The sequence below is a fragment of the Erpetoichthys calabaricus genome, chromosome 3 (genome assembly GCF_900747795.2).
Source record: "Erpetoichthys calabaricus chromosome 3, fErpCal1.3, whole genome shotgun sequence".
Classification (NCBI taxonomy): Eukaryota; Metazoa; Chordata; class Cladistia; order Polypteriformes; family Polypteridae; genus Erpetoichthys; species Erpetoichthys calabaricus.
In genome coordinates this window covers 265,988,680-266,008,927 of record NC_041396.2, presented here as the reverse complement: position 1 = coordinate 266,008,927, position 20,248 = coordinate 265,988,680, and the positions used below count along the sequence as shown (strand labels likewise).

At 38.5% G+C, this 20,248-nt stretch overlaps 1 protein-coding gene across 2 annotated transcripts in view; it reads left to right on the top strand.

Annotated features, from left to right (window-relative positions):
* The window catches only part of LOC114648892 (very-long-chain 3-oxoacyl-CoA reductase-B-like), a 93,144-nt gene that overhangs the window by 48,058 nt on the left and 24,838 nt on the right, over positions 1–20,248 (top strand). For both annotated transcript variants that reach the window (XR_007934317.1, XM_028798199.2), the window contains exons 2-5: positions 2,759–2,805; positions 8,245–8,320; positions 9,353–9,463; positions 13,867–13,934. Coding sequence is in view for 1 of the 2 variants with exons in the window: in XM_028798199.2 (XP_028654032.1) it covers positions 2,759–2,805; positions 8,245–8,320; positions 9,353–9,463; positions 13,867–13,934 (302 nt within the window). In the remaining variant the exon portion in view is untranslated. The remainder of the gene's footprint in view (positions 1–2,758; positions 2,806–8,244; positions 8,321–9,352; positions 9,464–13,866; positions 13,935–20,248) is intronic.

The following is a 20,248-nucleotide window of genomic DNA, read 5'->3' as shown; positions in this document are numbered from 1 at the left end:
AAGGTTTTTACACACACATTGTCCTTAGTAAGTAGCAGAATTATACCTGCTGGGTCGGCTGGTCCAGTGGCGTAGTTAGGGGCGGGTGGAGGGGCCGGTCCGACCCAGGCGGCACATTTTTGGGGGCGGCATTATTGGCCAAAAGGCTCAGTACAATTCATGTGTAAGCAGCAGGGTTGGGAAAAATATTACTCATGAATGAAAAAAAAAATTCTCTGATTTTTTCATCCACAAATGCTTCAAAAATAATTTTCAGTCTGTCCTTCTGTGACGGCATCAAACACAGCAGTTGAAATTTATGAGGCAATAATAAAAATAAACATTACACCGATAATAATTTCTAGGAAGATAAACAACTAATTTAATTTCATTTCATTATCAATCCAAATGCGTACAGAAAACATCCCCACCTATCACTTGTACACTACACTGGTTCTGGTTTTCGCAGCGTAATTATATTAAACTAATAATTAGAACACGGCTTATCAGTGCATCTATACTATATTCTTGTCTAGCTGATGCTTATAAATAATTATATGTGAAAAATTATTGCTGTTTCTCTATATATGAATAAATCGATACAAAATTTATCTTAATTTTTCTCTATAGTCTTTTTAATTGTCTATTTAAATTAGTTAAAATATTCAGATATGTTGGAGAGCGGCAAATTGAAGCACCGCCCCACCCTGAGCGGCACAAACTCTAGCTACTCCACTGGGCTGTTCATCAGTTAGCCATTGCTGTTAGCAAGGCGAATGTACGGTTTATGTAGGCCTCTGTCTCTCTCTATCTTTATGTTGCTTGTGCACTTGCTCTTCCTCAGAAAGGTTGGACTAATAGCAGCCTTATCCAAACTCCAGTACAAACAAGTTTTCCACCCTTCCAAACCATTACAATTGCCCTTTTGAGTAAAGAGAATTTTTCAGCCTCTGTCGCAACCACACGTTATAGCCAGGCTGAGCTATAGCTTCACAAGAAGAGCAGTTAGTTAAGATGTAGATAATGTTTTCAAAGTAAGTAATAGAGGTCTTGTCATTGGCTTCTTGGATGTACATATGCCCATCCTTTTGGCTGACCGCTAGTCCAAAGTTCTGTCCATCAATTTTGCTCATCCTTTATTTACTGTATGGTCCTTTGTTTCTTTACTTGGATGTTTTCACCTTGTGCCTTCTGAAGATCTCCTTACTGATGTTATAAGGTCTGTTATCAATAATCTCATCAGATAAGCTATTTTCTGGTAGCTGGTCCTGTCAGGCAAACTGAGACTTTTTACCAGGCAATAAGAGTGTCTGACAACAGTTTCCTAAGCAAGGACTTGGGTTCCATCCTGGCAAAATCGATAATGGTAGTCTTTCCTACAAAATAAATATGTATTTTTGTGGCTGGCTTTGTGAGGATCTCACTGGTCCTTTTCTGGAGGTCATATTGTGCAATACTTCATATTATGACAAATGTACACATGACAATAAGCTTGACTTGATTGGTATGAAGAACCATTGAATTAAATGAAATAAAATCTGTTACATACAAATGGGTAAACCATAAGCAAAGTTAGACGTATATATCTACAGTAGTTCTGACATCCCTTTCACTGTGGCAGCTCAGTCCTCTTTTTCCCTGACGAAGAACACTCTTGTGTATTCCTCAGGAGTTTTTCAAAACATTTTGTCATTTATTGGGCTCTAGCCTGTGACTAAGCAGTCAAAAAAGAGACCCCTTCTTCTTTCCCCAAGTCTCCCTCCCCACCCCTCACTTGCACAGGATCCCTCTACACTGACTACGTTTAGCGTTGAAACGGTGGCAAAAAAAATTGATTTGATGGGTCCAGGTGTATATACTCACTTACTGACAAAGTGCAAAATATATCAAATCATTATCAAATAATGAATTATGTGAGAGCAAATCAAAGGTTCAAACCTATGAGAAATGTATGATTACTAAAAACACTATTGACACTCGCTGTTAGCTCTGTTCATTGTTTCATTTCAGAGAGCACAGATTCTGCCCCAGAGTTTAAAAGGTTTATTGTGGGTTATAGTATATGATTGTACATAAAAGAGTTTCCATTTGCTAAATTTAATACTCATGTTGTTCTACAAGAACTGGTTGAATGTATCAAAAACATAAGACAGTGAGACAGAATGTGCTGAGTGTAATGAAAAAATGGGAAACGTATTTAAAGAGAAAGAGAAGAATATTGAGGAAGCCATAATAAGAGACAGTAGCACAGATGTGTCAGGAAAGGAGAACCAAGAGAACAAGATTGTGCAACGCCGGAACAGTTTCTGTAGGTGTAGCAGTAAACCTCAGCCACCAGGAATCAGGCACAATGGACAAGGGCACATAGTAGAGGAGGCAGTTTGTCTTTTTTAGATCAATATGAACTACATTTGGATTCTGTTATATGGTGACTACAGGTATAAATTAAGTCTTTTACATGTTTTACTTGGGAGTCTCCATTACAGTATGTGTCTCTCATCAGAGCAACGTGATGTGCCAAGCTGCTGCTGCAAACCAAGGAGGCTGCCATTATTTACACAAACAAGAAGTGAAAAATAGTATGAACAGCAGTCCCTACAGTTTTATAAGTGTATTATTTAAGAGTGTATTTTTATCATGGGAATGAATGACAAGCAGAATAGAAATGGAGGCTGTCATTCATCTGTATCCAGGTAGAGAAGGAAGTATAAGATCTTGCAGTGACGTCCTTAATTTCTAGACCAAGACTGAAGTCATTGTTTTCCTTTTCTGCTTTCAGTTGTCACAGGAGCTACAGCAGGAATTGGTGAAGCCTACGCACATGAGGTAAGGTCTAGAGATACCTCCTAATAAGTCCTAAATAAAGTCTGCTACAGATATAGAAATGCCATCCATCAATTATTAAGCCCTCTTGTTCCAATCAAGGTTAAAGTATTCGATAAAATGTAGAAACCAACTGTGGATGGGTTGTCAGCCCATTGTTGGTCACACTCAAACACACACACACACACACACTACAGTTTTGAGTTGGCAGTCATCTTAATATTTATGTCTTGGGGACATGGGAAACTTTTAAAAGCTGGAGCTATGCAACAGAAGTACCAACTACTGCACCATCCCTACAAATAAATACATTTTAAAAATACATATATTACTGGTTATACATATGTTTTGTCTTGGTAGAGTAATATATATTGCTCTACTTTCCCCTATTGTATTATTAATAAGTAACCTTTGTCAGAATGCCTAATCTCACAGACTTACCACTGTTTATAAGGTATTATAGTATATAACTTATCCCCACCTTCCCTTCTATATCTATAACCCCAGGCAATTAGGTATAGTAAACGACAAGCAGGAGTTAAGTTACAATTTAAACAATGTATTATTGGTAATATTCATAAATAATAACAATATGCAAAGTACATTTGAATATTGGCAACCATATTGTGTGCTGCCTGACTTGTAGTTATTTAAAATGTCTCTTGTTAAGGCATCATTGGTGCTCAGCTTTCTTCAGAACAGGCCATATGCCTGTTCCAATATGGCTGCTAAGCTGTGGTCTCCATTGTGTTGTCCTTTCAGTTCATGGTGTGATGGTCTTCATCAATTTGGTAAGAGAGGTACTTCTTTATCATATGTTGGTTAGTAAGAGAGAGATAATGTGGTTGAGCAAGCAGATTTATAGATTCTCTGTCCAACCCCTAGAGCCAATAGGACGTCATGGTACTTAAAAGCTTCTGATCCAAGCCAATTCCAAACTGCCATACTTCAGGCCAATAGGGGAATACAACATCTTAAAACCTGCCACCCCCAAGATCATATGTCTTTATGGCTTTCTTGCGGCGGTTGAAGGACTTTAGCAGAGAAATACTCACCAAACTAGTTTAAGGCACACCCTCCCCCCAACTCTGTCGTAAAATTCAGAGAGACCCATTTCTAAAGGGGAGTGTGTGTGGGGGGGGGGTGGGGGGGGGGGGTCGGGGGTACACACTCACTAATGTGACACTAAATCACATTGCTTTGCCTAAATTACAAATAAAGGCATAAAAAATATTTATCAAGTTATATGCAAAATCTTACATCACAACAGCATACTACTCCTAATCTACCTCCTACAACCTCAGAGACTTGCAGATTAGGTTCACTGGCTGTTGTAAATTTACTGGTGTTTGTGTGTGTGAGTATGCATGTTTTTGTGTGTTTGTGTGTGTGTGTGTGTGCGTGGGTGTGTGTGTGTGTGTGTGATCTAACAGCGTGTGACCCTGAACTGGATTAAGCAGGTTTCAGAATGCTATGTTATTCCCAATGTGAATCATACAAAATGCAACAAAACAATGTTTGACATGCATTTAAACAGAACAGAAGTCTAAATTAATGTAAGCCATCTTAATTCTGGGTGGTCATAAGAATTGTGATAATATATTGGGTAAACTAGAGGTAGAAGTACATAATAAACAAGAATAGTCATATATTTGAAATATAAAATTGTGTACTTCAGTTTAAATGTTCAAAGTCTAAATATCCTCAATTACAATTTTCACCCTCTGACAAAGTCCATAGATCCTTAGTAAAGAATCAAAAATAACACCTTATTTGTAATCACTGACCTTGAAATTGTCTAAAACAATATCTCACATGCTTATGTTTGAAATGTGTCATTTTTAACTTTCTGGGAGAGGGTCTTAGAAGGCTATGACCACCAGTAAAGAATCAACTTTCAAAAATATTACCATATTCATGATCAGCAACCTCAAAATAGCATAGAACTCCACATGCCAGTATTATCAATCCCCATTTTTTTGTAGTTTTGTCAAAAGAAGTAACTTTGACCCCTCGCATCCCATTACAGGCTGAACCCTTGGGTTCAGTTGATGTGTCAAGTCCTTATGATTATTTTTGATTATGCAGATTTTTTTGAAGATACCTATTGGTTTACTCTTTATCATAACAACATTTCCTACACAAAATATTGTCTGAAATAACCCAAATGTTAAAGTATTTGAGGTCTAGATGACCAAAATTAGGAGGAACTCAAAAAGATTGATGTCTTACACAACTAGACATCAAGACAAGTCGAGCAGTATATCATATGTGGAGGTTTTCTTGTACCAGTGAGGCAGGAGGCACTGGACAAGGAAAAAGGTTAAGTGATTTCAAAATGTTCAAAGTAATTCTTATAAATATAATAGTGTTCAATAATTATTTCCCAGCCTTCTCTGGGTCTTATTTTTAACCATGAGCTGGTATCTCGTTCACTTATGACTGGAAACTTGGGTAGTGACTACATGTAAACTCCAAACTGAATGTGTAATTCTTGAAAGTAGGAGTAAAATGGCACAGCTACCTCACAAGCTGGTATATTTGCTTTTGATATTTGTATATTCTCTACAATGTTGGCATTGACGTCCTTTGTGCCTGCTGTTCTCCTTCCACAAACTGATTTGATAATATCTTTCAGATGTATGGCAGCAGAAACATAAACCTGCATGTCACCAATGATCTTGTATTATTTATTATTTTAAGACAGATTCCTCATTCAAAGTGGATGTGCTATGTAGTCTTAAACACGCATCTACACTACAGTATATGGCTAAACGTCTGTGGACACCTCATACCTATATGAGCTTGTTGAACATTTCATTCCAAAACTACTACCGTTAATATTGAGTTACCCAAACCTTTGCAGCTATAACAGCCTCCACTCTTCTGGGAAGGGTTTTCACAAGATTTTGTAGTGTATCTGTGGGAGTTTGTACCCATTCAGCCAAAAGTGCATTTGTGAGGTCAGGTACTGATGTTGGACGTGAAGACCTGACTCCCAATTGATGTTCCAATTTATCCTAAAAGTGTTCATTAGGGTTGAGGTCAGGGCTCTGTCCAGACCACTTGAGTTCCTCCATGTGTTAATAGGCCTGGCTTTGTGCACAAGGGCACAGCCATGCAGAAACAGAAACTGGCCTTCCCCAAACTGTTGGAAGCACACAATTATCTAAAATATCTTTGTATGCTGTAGCATTAACAGTAGCCTTCAATGCAGCAAAGGGTCCTGATCCATACCCAGAAAAACTCCCCCAGACCTTTATTCACCCCCTACCAAACTTTACAGTAGGACCAAAGCAGTCTGGAAGATAGCTTTCTCCTGGCATCTGGAAACCCATATTCACCTATCAGATATAGTGAAGCATGACTCATCACTCCACTGCCCCAGAATCCAATGGGTGGCATGCTTTACACCACTCCAGCTGATGCTTGGCATTGTGTATAGTGACCTTAGACTTGTGTGTAGCTACTTGGCCATGGACACCCACTTCACAAAGCTCCTGATACACAGTTTGTGTGCTGCTGTTGCTTGCAAATGCAGTTTGGATCTCTGTTATGAGTGATGCAACAGACAATAGGTAATTTTTACACATTATGCATGTCAGCACTCAGTGCCCTTGCTCTGTCAGTGTGCATGGTCTACCATTTCATGGCTGAGCTATTGTTTCCCCTTGACTCTTTCACTTTACAATAATTGCACTTACAGTTAACCAGGGAAGACCTCGAAAAGCATCACTTTCATATTCTAACGTCCTATGATAGTGCCATGTTTAAAGTCTCTGAGGTTTTCTGTACAACACATTGTAATGTCAGTGTTTGTCAATGGAGATCACATGGCCGTGCATTTGATTTTATGTGTCTGTTGACGATGGGTGTGGCTGAAACACCTGAAATCAATAACTTGGAGAGTTGTCCGCATACTTTTGGCCATATAATGTATTTTCTAACACTCTTATTCAGAGGGATAGAAAATCATGGGGAGCCAAAATCAACCAGGACAGAATTGTAATTCCAAAAAAATTCAACATCAAAATAACAAAATGAGTTCTCATAAACCTATGTCTAACCGCTGGGTACAGCAGCTTTCAGTAGTTGACATACAAATGTTTTCATAAAGGCACTATATACAACCAGAGCACACCTCTGAAATAGCCTGTCTCCACAATTAAAATGAAATGAAACAGCGAAGACAAAAAATGATAAAAGGACAAATGGCACACTATCAAACCATGGAATTAGAAATGTGCAGACTAGGAGACACAATTTGTTTCTTTTACACTGTTGGATAAAATTAAAATAACATGCTGGAAAAAGGAATTTTTGTACTTGGGCAGCTTGTGTCACTACAGTCTGTCAACGCAGATTTGAACACATTTATACTTGTCTGTCTGGTTTAAATTTACCCACATAAGTTAGGAACATCCCACTTCTTACACCACTGTACTCAAAGTCATCTTTTGCAGCCAATGGGTCTTGTCCTCTGTCTCAACTTGAAGTCCAACCCAGCCACTTGATAGCTTGCCATAGGCTTAGATATGAATGTATGATCAGTTACATTTGTGTGTTTATTTCTATATATATTTATTTTTTATTCCCATTTGTTATTGCCTTTCAGTTATTTATTTGTTTATCCCATTTGTTCACTGTCAGAAATACATTTAGGTTTATTTTCTGACATTTTGTTCTTTTCTGAAATACGGCTAATTAGTTATTTTTGTGGCTTTGCATTGCTCTGATATTTCAATAAGTGCTGCCAGTTTGTAGCCAATGATGCAATGTTTTATAATGCAACACCCTAGGGTACACAGCTGCACTTACAAAGAAGGCAATGCTCACAGTAAAATGTCCAGAATTTATAAGAGAATAGCGTTTAAATAAATAAAGAACGAGCATTGTAAGGGAAAGAATATCTGGCTTTGGCTTGTGTTTCATTTCAGTACTTAAATTCTGCTTCAGTCCTAAAAACACGCAGAAAGTATGTGTACCGACAAAGCAAAAGTCCCTTACTTTTCTCCTACTAATTCTAAAACACATGTGAAACGTTTTTGCCCCCCCTGCAAATTCCAGTCTATTTGACACAAAAGTTACTAGACTTATTGTTAACTCAAGGGTCAGTCTTGGCAATTCATCCTAAAAAATTGATGCTGTAAAATAAATACACAGTATTAAAACAAATAAATGAGATTTCTCAAACTGACTGCCTCCTTAAGGCCCCGGGTTTGCAAATTTTTGACTGTATAAATTGTGGTGTGGATTAGGCACCTCCTGACTTTCGGTGATGTTTGTGCTACTGTCTTGTTTTTCTGCTCTCATGGTCTTTCTTGCTTTCTCCTTTCCAAACACTGCATATTCAGGATGGAACATCTCATTTATATTCCAGTTTGTCATTGACCTACAGTATATGACTGGTAACTCTTTTTGTCTTTTTTTTTAACTTTTCAGTTAGCCAGACGTGGTTTGAATATTGTTTTAATCAGTCGCAATATGAAGAAGCTGAAGAATGTGGCTGCGGAAATAAGTAAGTGTTAAGTCTTCATACACCGCTGACATTTCTTTCCACATTTCTTTCCCAGTGAGTTTGCTTTACCCATGGCCTTTACAATGTTCTTAATCACGATATGGAGAGACTTGATTGCAGAATCTAGGCTGGGATATACAATTTTGTGCTTAGCCTTAGCTGAGAATCAACTGTACTTGTGTTCAGGTAGCAAAAGTAGCAATCGTTAAGATGGTCTCCTGGTTCCCTCCACATCATTGGGATTGCAAATGGCATCACTGCCTTTCCCTGATTTAACCAGTCCGTTGGAACAACTGGTACAGATGACATATGGCGCCAAAGATTAATCCTGGTCACCAAGTAGACAGCCAAAGTATAATTTATATATCTACTTAAGATTTGTGGTAATTGGGTGATGTTGTGCTTTCCTCGTGAATGAACCACTCAAATAACAGAAACTGTCTGAATGATTAATATAATTTCCAGGCATGATAACAACTGAAATCAAATGCAGTTAATACCATCTGTAATGTCAAAATACAGACAACTGACGTTAAATCTTGTGATACACTTTGGCTAATTATAACAAATGTCATGCAATATATTATTAGCTCCATCACAAAAACAAGACGTGCTAGAGAAAAAAACTAAACACAGACTTGGAATCAGCAAGAGAAACACTACAAAACCACATAAAATTGTCTCTGATGACCTGTTATTGACTTAATTTTGTATCTTCGAGGCTCTATCTGTTATAGTAGGACACAGTTCCCATAGTTGGTGGTCCAGTGATAATGGCAGTGTACCCAGCAGTGCACAATTCACTAGAACAGCTTATTCTCTATTTCCTGTCCTGAAATATGGCAAACCTAATACTTTCACTTGTGCTATAGGTCTCGCTATCGCAAAATATTTATTTGTATATAGAGAGAAGAACGTGAAAGACAAGAGGCAGACTACACCAAGTAAAGGTATAAAGGTTATAAGGTTTTATTATAAGTTTTTCTTTTTATTTATTCTGTTTGTTTGTTTGTGTTTTCATTATTTTCCCAGAAAGGCAACATAACAGAGACACCCAGATCATTCAAGCAGACTTCACAGAGGGTCTTTCTCTTTATGATAGCATTGAAGAGCAGCTGAAAGGACTAGAAATTGGAATTTTAGGTAAATTACTTTTTACTCAATTATGTATCTAAAAGAATAATACTAATGTAACTTAAACTGATTCCTTTGGGCCTGCCTCTGTTGACATGCATAGTCCATATTCTGTAGTGCACACACCAGGATTATCTGCACACCTGCACCTCAGACACTCCTGTGATCTGTAGGTTGAGAGTTCACTGGATTTAACCCTTTGTATTTGTTTTATTCCTCAATTTTATAGCTAACGGGCCTGCTCAGGGACTACAGATCTATACAAAAGTACATTTTTTTTTACATTTCAAGGATAAGTTTGGTATTTCTCAAGTCAAAGTTATTTTTTCACAACTATATAAGTACCGGTATATATTTGCCACACAAACTTATGTTCTAAAGTTAAGCACTTTGTATAACTTTCTAAAAATGTCTTGCGCTTCTTGGTGCTTTACATTGGAGGCTATGGGGCATGGAAGAAAAGCTTCAAAACTTACAAAATACACCCATTTTTACAGCAAAGACAGCTGTTGAGTGTTTATCTGCATCTTGCAATTACACACACATTGTAATATAGTTTATATGTGTCATTTGTGAACCCTAAAAAAACACCAATTTTATGAGATTTAGTCATTTTTAAAGAAGACCAGCTGTGTACAATAATTCAGCACTTAGTCTTCTGGCACAACACCCACACTGGGGACTGGTATCCTCTTTAAAGTCCAAATCACAGTAAGAGTTTTGTGCCACGTGTTTGGTTTTGTTTTGATTTTCTTCTGTATTTGTGTGACAACTCACATAAGAGAAAGGTAAACATAGTTTTACCACAGGAAAAATAGAACCAGGAATATGTGATAAAATGATTATTTCCACATTCCTGTTGTTATTATAAACATGTGTTGGAAACATGGAAGTTGCAGATGAGTACTTGACAACTCCCTTGGCATAAAAAATGGACATATTTGGTAAGTTCTTCAGCTTTTCCACCATGTCCCATAGAATCCATTGTAAAGTACCAGCACGGGCAAGATATTGTTTTAAATTTATAGAAATGGCTTAACTTTAGAACACAATTTCATGTGGCAAATGTATATACAGGATGCCATGTTTGTAAAGAAAAAGAGTACCTGAGACAGACAATCAACCAAAGTGAACAAAGTATTAATTTGGTTAGGCTTAGATGAAAAATAAAGCTGTATATCATCTGCATATACTGTAGATGATACAAGATGTCCTTGAAAGAGTTAAGAATCTGTGATAGGGGAAGAATATATAAAGAGAAAAGTATAGGTTCAAGAACCAAGCCCTGTGGCACTCCACATGTCAAAGGAGCAGAGTCAGATGAAAAGCCAGCCACACCGACTGAGAAACTCCTATTTGACAAATAAGAGGAGAACCAGTCCAAAGCAGAGCCAGAGACACCTAACAACTCTAATCTATTAATTAAGATCCGATGGTCCACCATATCAAAAGCTGCGGTAAGATCTAACAGTACAAGCACAGAGCACCTGCCTGCATCAGAAGCAATTAAAAGATCATTAAAAACTTTTAGAAGAGCTGTTTCTGTAGAATGTCGGCTTCGAAAACCAGATTGAAAAGAATCAAAGAACCGTTGCTTTTCTAAGAAGGCACAAAGTTGCTGTTCAACCACCTTTTCCAAAACTTTGGCAATAAAAGGCAGTTTTGAAATTGGCCTGTAATTACTCAAAATAGAGGGATCAGAATTAGATTTTTTCAACAACAGTTGAATTACAGCATGTTTAAAATACGATGGAACCACACCAGATCTCAAGGAGCAATTTACGATATTCAAAAGGCAGGACCTATAAAACTTAAAGATTTTAACATTAATGATGTTGGCAACAGATCAGTGGGACATGAGGAAGGTTTCATCTTCCTGAGCAAGTCAGAAAGATCCGAAAGTGAAACTTCTGAGAACACAAAAGACTCAGAACATGAGTGAATGAGAGCACTAGGTAAAACAGCTGGAACAATATTAGCCCATACAATATTAACCTTGCCAATAAAAAATGTAAGAAAATTATTACAACCACTATCAGAAAAAACATGAGTAATAGATTGAGATGGAGAAATAATATTGTGAATAGTATCAAAAAGCACTTTGGGATTATGCTTGTGAGTCTGAATAAGATTAGAAAAATAAACTGTTCTAGCATCCCTAACCAAAGCATTAAAAGAAGCAAGTAAATCCTTTAAGTATGAATGATGAACTTCCAGATTAGTACACTTCCATAGGCGCTCCACTTTTGGCAGGAATGCCTAAGATTACGAATGGAGTCATACATCCAAGGAACTGAGTGGGTAACAGAACGATGCCTGATTTCAAGAGGAACAATCTTATTCAAAATATTAGTACAACGGTCATTAAAACATTGAACTGCTAACTCAACATTATCAGTATTACTTCCGGCATCAGATGCCACAAACAAATCAACAAACTGATTAATCACTGACTCATTAATGAAACGAGTACGCCTAGAGTTAACACAAGGTGACAACTCTAAATTTGAAGACAAGTCAAACAAAACACACTTATGATCACTAAAGGTTACATTACAAATTGTAACATCATTGAAGCTAACTCCATAAGAAAAAAACAAATCCAATGTATGCCCCCCACTATGGGTAGGGCTAATAACATGTTGTACAGAATTAAAAGAGTCGGTGATACACAGTGTGATATATGGCCGGCCATTCTTCCCAGCCAATACCCCCAGGCCACCAGGTGGAGCCCTCCCTGCAGCATGGAGGTGCCCTGAATGCCAGCAGGGAATTATGGATATTGGAGTTTTCCTTTACATCCCTGCTGGATACCACGGGGGCCACTAGAAGGCGCTGCAGGGAGGAGCAGCGACTATTTGCCCTATGCCCCGAAAGTACGTCAGAGTCACATGGACAAGAGGAATGACGTGCTTCCGGGATGAAGAAGAGGACTTTTTATTTGACCCGGAAGTGATAAGAGTTACATGGACTGAAGGCTGGGAAACACTTCCGGGTCAGGGACTATAAAAGACTCTGAGAAACACCAGAGCGTTGAGCTGAGCTGGGTGGAAGGGTGGCAACGCGTCTGGGAGTGTGGAGGATTGTTTAATTATTAGTTATTGTGTATTATATGAGTATTGTGGAGAGGAGGGTGCTTTGTACACGTATTTGTTCAAATAAATCTTATTATTGGACTTTTACCTGGTGTCTGGAGTTTGATCGGAGGGTTCAAGGGAGCGATAGCGCCCCCTATCTGTCCCAACAGAAATTCAGAAGCCACACTACATGAAATATCATCCATATGGATGTTAAAGTCACAAAGCATTATTATTCCATCCTGTTTAATAATGGTGGATACAAATTCTTGAAAATCAGCAATAAGATGACTAATCGCAGTAGGTGGACAATAAATTAAAATAGAATATATTGGGGTTACACGCCCAACTTTAACAATCTGAAATTCAAAAGTCTTATATGAAATGGTAAGAACAGAATGACATAAAAATAACTTCTTAAAAACCATGGCAATCCCACCTCCACGGCCGGTATGCCGTGGTGTGCTAATGAAAGAGCAGTCATCGGGGCACAATTCTATCAAATTAGTAAAATCAGAGTCTCTGTCAGGAACATGAAATCAAATTTATTACTAGTAAAACAGTCATTCAAAATAAATGACTTATTTGTGATAGAACATAACATTAATCAGTGCTACCTTAGCTGGTAGAGTCATAGAAACAGTGGCCGTCAAATTAGCATTTTCTGGAATACAAGGGATAGCGCGGAGCAGTCCGGAATTACTCCCTCGGCAAACTCGGAGTCTCGGACGGGGAGCGGGAAGCAGCACATCAGGTAATCCTGGCAGAACAGGTCTCAAGCACGTCGGCCTGCTCGGATAATCCTCAGATAAAGATGTAAGATCCACATCAGAAACACAGCGCCATAGACGCCAAAACCTTGCATGCACACCTGCCCTTTTTTCCATTTTTCTCCAATGGGACCACAGGTTGACTCAGTTGCCGTTAACCAACAGTGGGGAAAAGCCACTGAACAACGTAGCATTCACATACAGCGAAGGAAAAAAGGAATAGTTGTAATGCTGAGAGAAATTTTGCATTGCTGATCTAATGTTGATCAATGAAATGCAATCGTACACTAACGCGGCTGGAAAACTGCGTACGACTAGTGTCACAAAATAAACAAAAAAACACAAAAATATCCCACAACCGCAATGAGTGGGGCAAGACAATGGCAAAGGCATAGCCTAACAGAGGCGCCATGGAAGTCAGTTCTGAAAATTGATGCAATATCAATTATAATATAGACAATGATTTGGCTGGTTATTTAATGTGTGCCATTTATCTTTGACTAGTATGAGCAACTTGAAATTGTATGATAATTATAACTGATGCACTTCATTATTTTTCATCCAGTCAACAATGTGGGGATGACATATGCAATTTCGTTTGCCCGGTTCCTTGACACTTCTAATCCAGCTAAGGTAAGGACTGGCCTGTGAGACATGGCAAATAGTGCCTTTACTTATATGGTTATTATTTTTTTTTGTTATAAATAAATAAAACCATTCTTTAAAAATCTTATTTTTGAAAGAAAAAGTTTTTTAATTTTATAAATTTATTATATTGATGATATTTTATTCATGGGCTCATAATATAGTGGTACTTGTGTCATAAGTTTTACAATGATTGTATTTCTGCTAATGTTTGAGATTTTGTTTTTAAAAGAGATATGTATTCTCAATAAGGCAAAGCTGGCTGGTTATTTAAACACTTAATCCAGAAAAATAAATAAATAATCTCTGTCCCATCTGGAACTGTTTACTACCTTCCATATACTGGTGATCTCTATAACACAGAATTGGATAAAAGAGAATAGATGGACTTATGAAAATAAATAATAATCAGTTTTAATATTGTTTACCCACCTATTCATTTGCTTTCTAATCTGCATATACCACCACTTTACTTGGGAGCTGGAACCATATGCCATTTATTACCATATATCACAATAGATAAATTGTAAATATTGGAACAAGTTTAAAAATTTTTGAGTGTTTGAACTGAAGAGGAAATGTCAATCAATCAGTAAATTATTTTTATTATCAATATAAAAAATAAATAAATAAATAAAAATAAAAATAATACAATACAATAATACAAGCGAATACAAGTGGCTGAAATGAGTTTCCTCCATAGAGTGTCTGGACTTTCCCTTAAAGATAGGGTGAGAAGCTCAGTCAACCGGGAGGAGGTCAGAGTAGAGCCACTGCTCCTCCGCATCGAGAGGAGTCAGATGAGATGGCTCAGGCATCTGATCAGGATGCCTCCTGGACGCCTCCCTGGTGAGGTGTTCCGGGCACGTGTAACCGGGATGAGGCCCCGGGGAAGACCCAGGAGACGCTGGAGGAACTATGTCTCTCGGCTGGCCTAGGAATGCCTTGGGATTCCCCCGGAACAGCTAGAAGAAGTAGCCGGGGAGAGGGAAGCCTGGGCATCTCTGCTGAAGCTGCTGCCCCCGTGACCCAACCTCGGATAAGCAGAAGAGAATGGATGGATGGATGGATGGATGGATTCTTATTATCATCTTTACCAACATGCCCTGTGATGGACTGATGAGTTGTTCAGGGTTTGTTCTTGCCTTGCACCCTATGCTTCCTGGGATAGGCTCCAGCAACACCTTCTGCTACCCTAGTCTGGATTAAGTGGGTTAGAAAATGACAATCAATCAATCAATCAATCAATCAGTCAGTTTCTTTCATTATCACCTTTGACAATAAGCACCATAACATGGTGTTTTACAAATATAACAAAACTGCAATTTTTGAACATCTCAATTGATTACAGTCTAACAAGGGCTCAGACCTCTCATTTTCAAAGAACCTAATCACAGTTTTGGAGAATAACAGGCCACTGAGCCCAATATGAGTCCCAGTTCACCCACCCTTTGCAAAATATCCCCTAGCTGAATTTTGAAAGTTCCTGAAGTATTAATGTCTACAGGACTACTTGGAAATGTGCTCCTCATATCTAAGGTTTTTAAATGTAAAATTAGAGTGAAATTTATCCTTGACAAGTTTCAGTTTTTGCTGCCATATTCTTGTGGGAAGAACTCATTTTAAAGTAACACTTTCATAACCTTCATTTGCTTAAACTGAAACAGTTCTGTTCTTTTATCATTCCTAATATGTGCACTCTGAAATGGCCTTACCCTGTTCTGCCAAATTCAAGTATATGCCAGTAATAATGCCCACAAATATGTTGGACCAGGCAATGATTTCACAAACAACATACAGGTGAATTGTTGCAGCCAGGAAGACTGGAAATTGTATCAAAACCCTAATACAGAAACTATGGTAAAAAAACTAACAGAAGTCATTGTTTTAAGTCTGAGGAACGCCAAAATGTCAAAATCTTGAAGTCAACATATCATTGCTAGAGTCAGGAAACCTTAAACTAAAGTGACCAATTGGAAAACTCATTTTGAACTCTTTATCCACGATCTTGGATGCAAGCTAAGGTGTGCTGCCAACTTAAATAATGGTTCATGGATAAAATCAACCAGCATGAATTCTGAGACCTCAGTCCTCTCAAAACACAAATCCCAGCAACCAAAGCCAAAAATAGATGGTGGCCTGATAAAACAAAAAATGACTATCAAGTATAACTAGATGATTTGGACAAATTGAAAACACAACACGAAACATATAAGTGAAGAATTTATTCATATAAAGAAAAGAGGCACACATACGGACACTCAAGATAAAAGGAAAAAACTTAGGCAACTCAAGGCAAACAAGTTCAAACCAACATCCAAAGGATAAAGCAAAGAACAGAGTAAAAAGTCCACAAAACCAGAAAATCGATAATAACGATCCTTACACCACAACCATCAATGAACTTCTGAGAGATCTACTCCCCAGCCTTAATTATAAAGGCTGATAGTGACCCTCAGCAATGACATAATGGTGGCCTGCCTTCTTGGGTTTGCAACCACAGAAAACAAGTAACATAGACAAAAGTATTCATAAATATAAAATAAATAGACATAACAATATTAACAAAATTTACATTGTAACAAAAACATGGAAAATAAAAATTCAAAACAACAATAAAAATAAAAATTATATTAATATAAAAGCCAGGGAAGAAACCCTTGCTGAAACACAACAGTCATGCAGTGTTTAAGCTCAAGAAACCTTACAAAAAAGAATGCTGAAAAAGATATGGAGTTTTTCTTTCTACACTGGTAATAAGTGTGACAGTGCAAGTGGTCTTTACCATATGAACGTGGAGATAGGCCTCTTTGTGGGTTGAACTTCTCTAGATGTGGAGCTATCGAGCTCAGACCATTTCTCCCCACTTTCTCAGCTGACTTACCTTCGCTGGCAGCCTTGAAGAAATGTAGCTAGGAAAGGTAGTTCTTGGAGACACACTGTGCTACCACAAAAGCTTCAGCTTTCAGTGCTCCCTCATTGCTACTCTTCAAATTATTCTGATCAGGAATTGCATCTTAGGGCTTAATATACAAAGGTACTGTTGCAGGTTAATAAATTCTCCTATGTCCATCTCGTTGTGCTTTGCTAGTGGAACCCAATTCAAATAGAGATGTTTTCATCTAAAATAAACCTCTTGTGATGTTTCTCCAAGCAAAAAGTCTGCGGACCTCAATTTCTGCATATACGTCTCTCTAATAACCATGTATTTTGACAAAATGGCAGTTTTTACATTGTCATAGCCACATGAATCTCCAACTATGATGTGTTCTCTAGGGATTGTCGGTAAGCAGTGGCACTAATCCTATTTAACAGCCCTTCTTAGGCTGCTTTTAAACCATTGATAGACATTCAAAGGTGAGTAGGAACTTTTCCACATCATCTTTTTCTCCAGCTTATGTAGTCTTGTTTCAGCAAGCAATGAAGTTCCACCTGTGGGTGATTTATGCAAACGTCTCCTTTCAAATGTCTTCATAAAGCTCCTACTCTGTGTCTTCCGCTGGAGTATGACTGCAGTCCCCCATCAAACATGCATATAGGGTCCCCCTGCAGATAGACTATGGACTATGTGGGTTTGGGAAAACTCAATTAAATACTACAAAGGCCCAATGTGGGGGCTCCTACAAGGGGCCCCTTAACAAAGTTCTCCTAGTAGTCCAAAATGGTTAGCAGTACAAGTTCAGTAAGACCCTCATTGACCCAGCAATGATTTGGTAATGCTGGCCAATGTAATCACTGCCCCATAGTTTCCCAGCAAACATGCACACAGTGGCCTCCTGTGGACAGACTATGGGCAGCGTGTGCTTGAGAAAACTCAGTTAAATACCATACTCGCCTAATATGGGGGCTGCAGTAAAGGTCCCCTTAGCAAAGTTTCTCTAGTGGCCCAAAATTTGTTAATCGCTGGCATTACAAGTTCAGTAAGCCCCTCATTGACTTTTTTCAGGTTCATGAAAATTTGCCCCATCTGTGCAAATCCCAGTTGGGCTATTGTTGGCTGCCCACATAGGGCCAATATTTTGCCCACTCTGGGTCTTCACTGACCTAATGTCAGTTTGTTTTCTGGGCATCACTAATTGCTGGAAGTGCTGAAACTGCTGATTCAAAGAACCTCAACTTCTCTCCTATTTTTCAGCTTCTCTGTCTAGTAGTAGTAGTTTATTTATATAGCACCCTTCACAGACAAGGGTCAGAGAACACTGGACAGCAATACAGTACAAAGCATAACAATTAGAACAAAACATAACCATTACCAATAAGACAACAAACAAAGAGGAACTACTCAGCATTGATTTAAAGCCTGTTTAAAAAGAAATATTTTCAGTTGTTTTTTAAAAGAATCAACAGACTCAGCTGTGCACAGACCATAAGGCAGGATATTCCATAGTCTTGGTGCCATGGACTGAAAAGCACAATTCCCACGGGTTTTAGCTGAGTGCATCAGACAGCTGAAAGGCCCCGTTGCCCAGCTCTAAGAACAAGCTCTATAATGATAGAGCAAGCAAGTAAGGTACTCCGGAGATTGTCCATGCAAGGCTCTGTAAGTAAGTACCAAAATTTTAAATAAATTCTATAAAACACTGGGAGCCAGTTCAGTGTGTACAGAATGGGAGTGATATGATCACTCCGGCTAGCACGGGTTAAAAGCCTAGCGGCTGCATTTTGGACTAAATGAAGACGTGAGAGCATTACATTAATCAAGTCGTGATGAAACAAAATAATGAAGTTGCTATTCTCAAACTTTCTGCTGCACAATAAACTTTTGGAATATATATATATACTAGTTGTGCATGATCTTTGGGACAAAAAAACCCTGAAGACTCCCTATATTGGGGAACTTGCAGAGGCATGATCTAAGTGGGTCGGGACAGGTTGTATCTTGTCCAAGACAGAGATGCAGTCGAGTGCAGCTGTGGGACAGTCTGGAACCTGTCTAAGGCAAACATATGGTAGCTTGCTGTGTGAACGAACAACATGCATGTACCATAAAATTGAGCAAAAACATTCAAAATGCATACATGCACCATCTCACCAAGTACAAGTCACACTAGTATAAACTTCAGCATCTTCTGCAGAATTCACACCAGCTCCCCTGGATTTGGTTGAGCGTGAGCAGAGCAGGCTGCTCCATATACACACACACACACATACATACACACACACACACACACATCCATGCACACCCACACAAGTCTTCTTATTGAGGACTGAGGTGCATGCAAACACAAAAAAAAATTTAAAGTGCATGTAGTGCCATCTAGTGGTTGAGTGTGAGCAAAGCGGACTGCTCCATTCATTCACATACAGCTCTTTTGTTAATATATTGTCTAATAATAAAATGCTAATGTCTGTGTGTGTGTGTGTGTGTGCGTGTGTGTGTGTGTGTGTGTGTGTGCGTGTGTGCGTGTGTGTGTGTGTGTGTGTGTGTGTGTGTGTGTCCAGGCTCACTAAGCAATCTGATAAGTCAGTGTGTGAGACACATGGCAAGGAAGAAAAAGACAAGAAGTAAAAAGCAGACAGGAGGCATGAAAGGTGACTCGAAGTGAGTCTGAGAAGCAGGCTTTATGAGAGATGGAGCACAGGTCAAGTGAGGTTCAAGTAAATAAGGATGACGAGGAAAGCCACTGAAGGTAAATGAAGGGCAAATATCAAATTATTTTAAATTTATTCTACCTGTCATTCACAAGTAAGTGACTATTCCTGTGTTCCACAAGGCAAACCAGTAAAAACAGCACCTACTGTTATCAAACAAGAAACTGCAGGCAATTCCTAAGGTTCCTCATCCACCTCTATACCTTTTCTAGCATTTTCTTTGGTCAACCACGGACCATCTTTATTAATAGCACCATACCACTCTTGACACCCTGGGTGCAAATCTGTCCTTTCTTTGTCTTGTTGGCCTCTCCTTGAAAGCTCTCCACCACTGTGCCTCAGATATCAATACTGAACCTTCATCTTTTCCATTTTTGACGAAGTGAAGCTTCGCTGAGACATTCCTCGATCAAGGGTGAACATAATTTACCAGTTTCTTCGAAATGCTGCATAGGCACGGCACAGAGTTTCTTTTATAAATCCCGACGTTTGCATGGGAAGTTGCGTACCCCCAAAAAGAGACTTGAAATGTGCATACACAACTTCCCACAGAACCACTTTTAAAAGTGAAGCCCCTGGTCTGAATGAATGGAATTCTCAATCCTCTGATAAACCCAGAGGTTCTTCTCCATCTCATTATATATCAGGGAGGCAGCTGATCATTCCCAACTTCATTCTGATGCGGGACAATAACCCCAAAACATGACCAA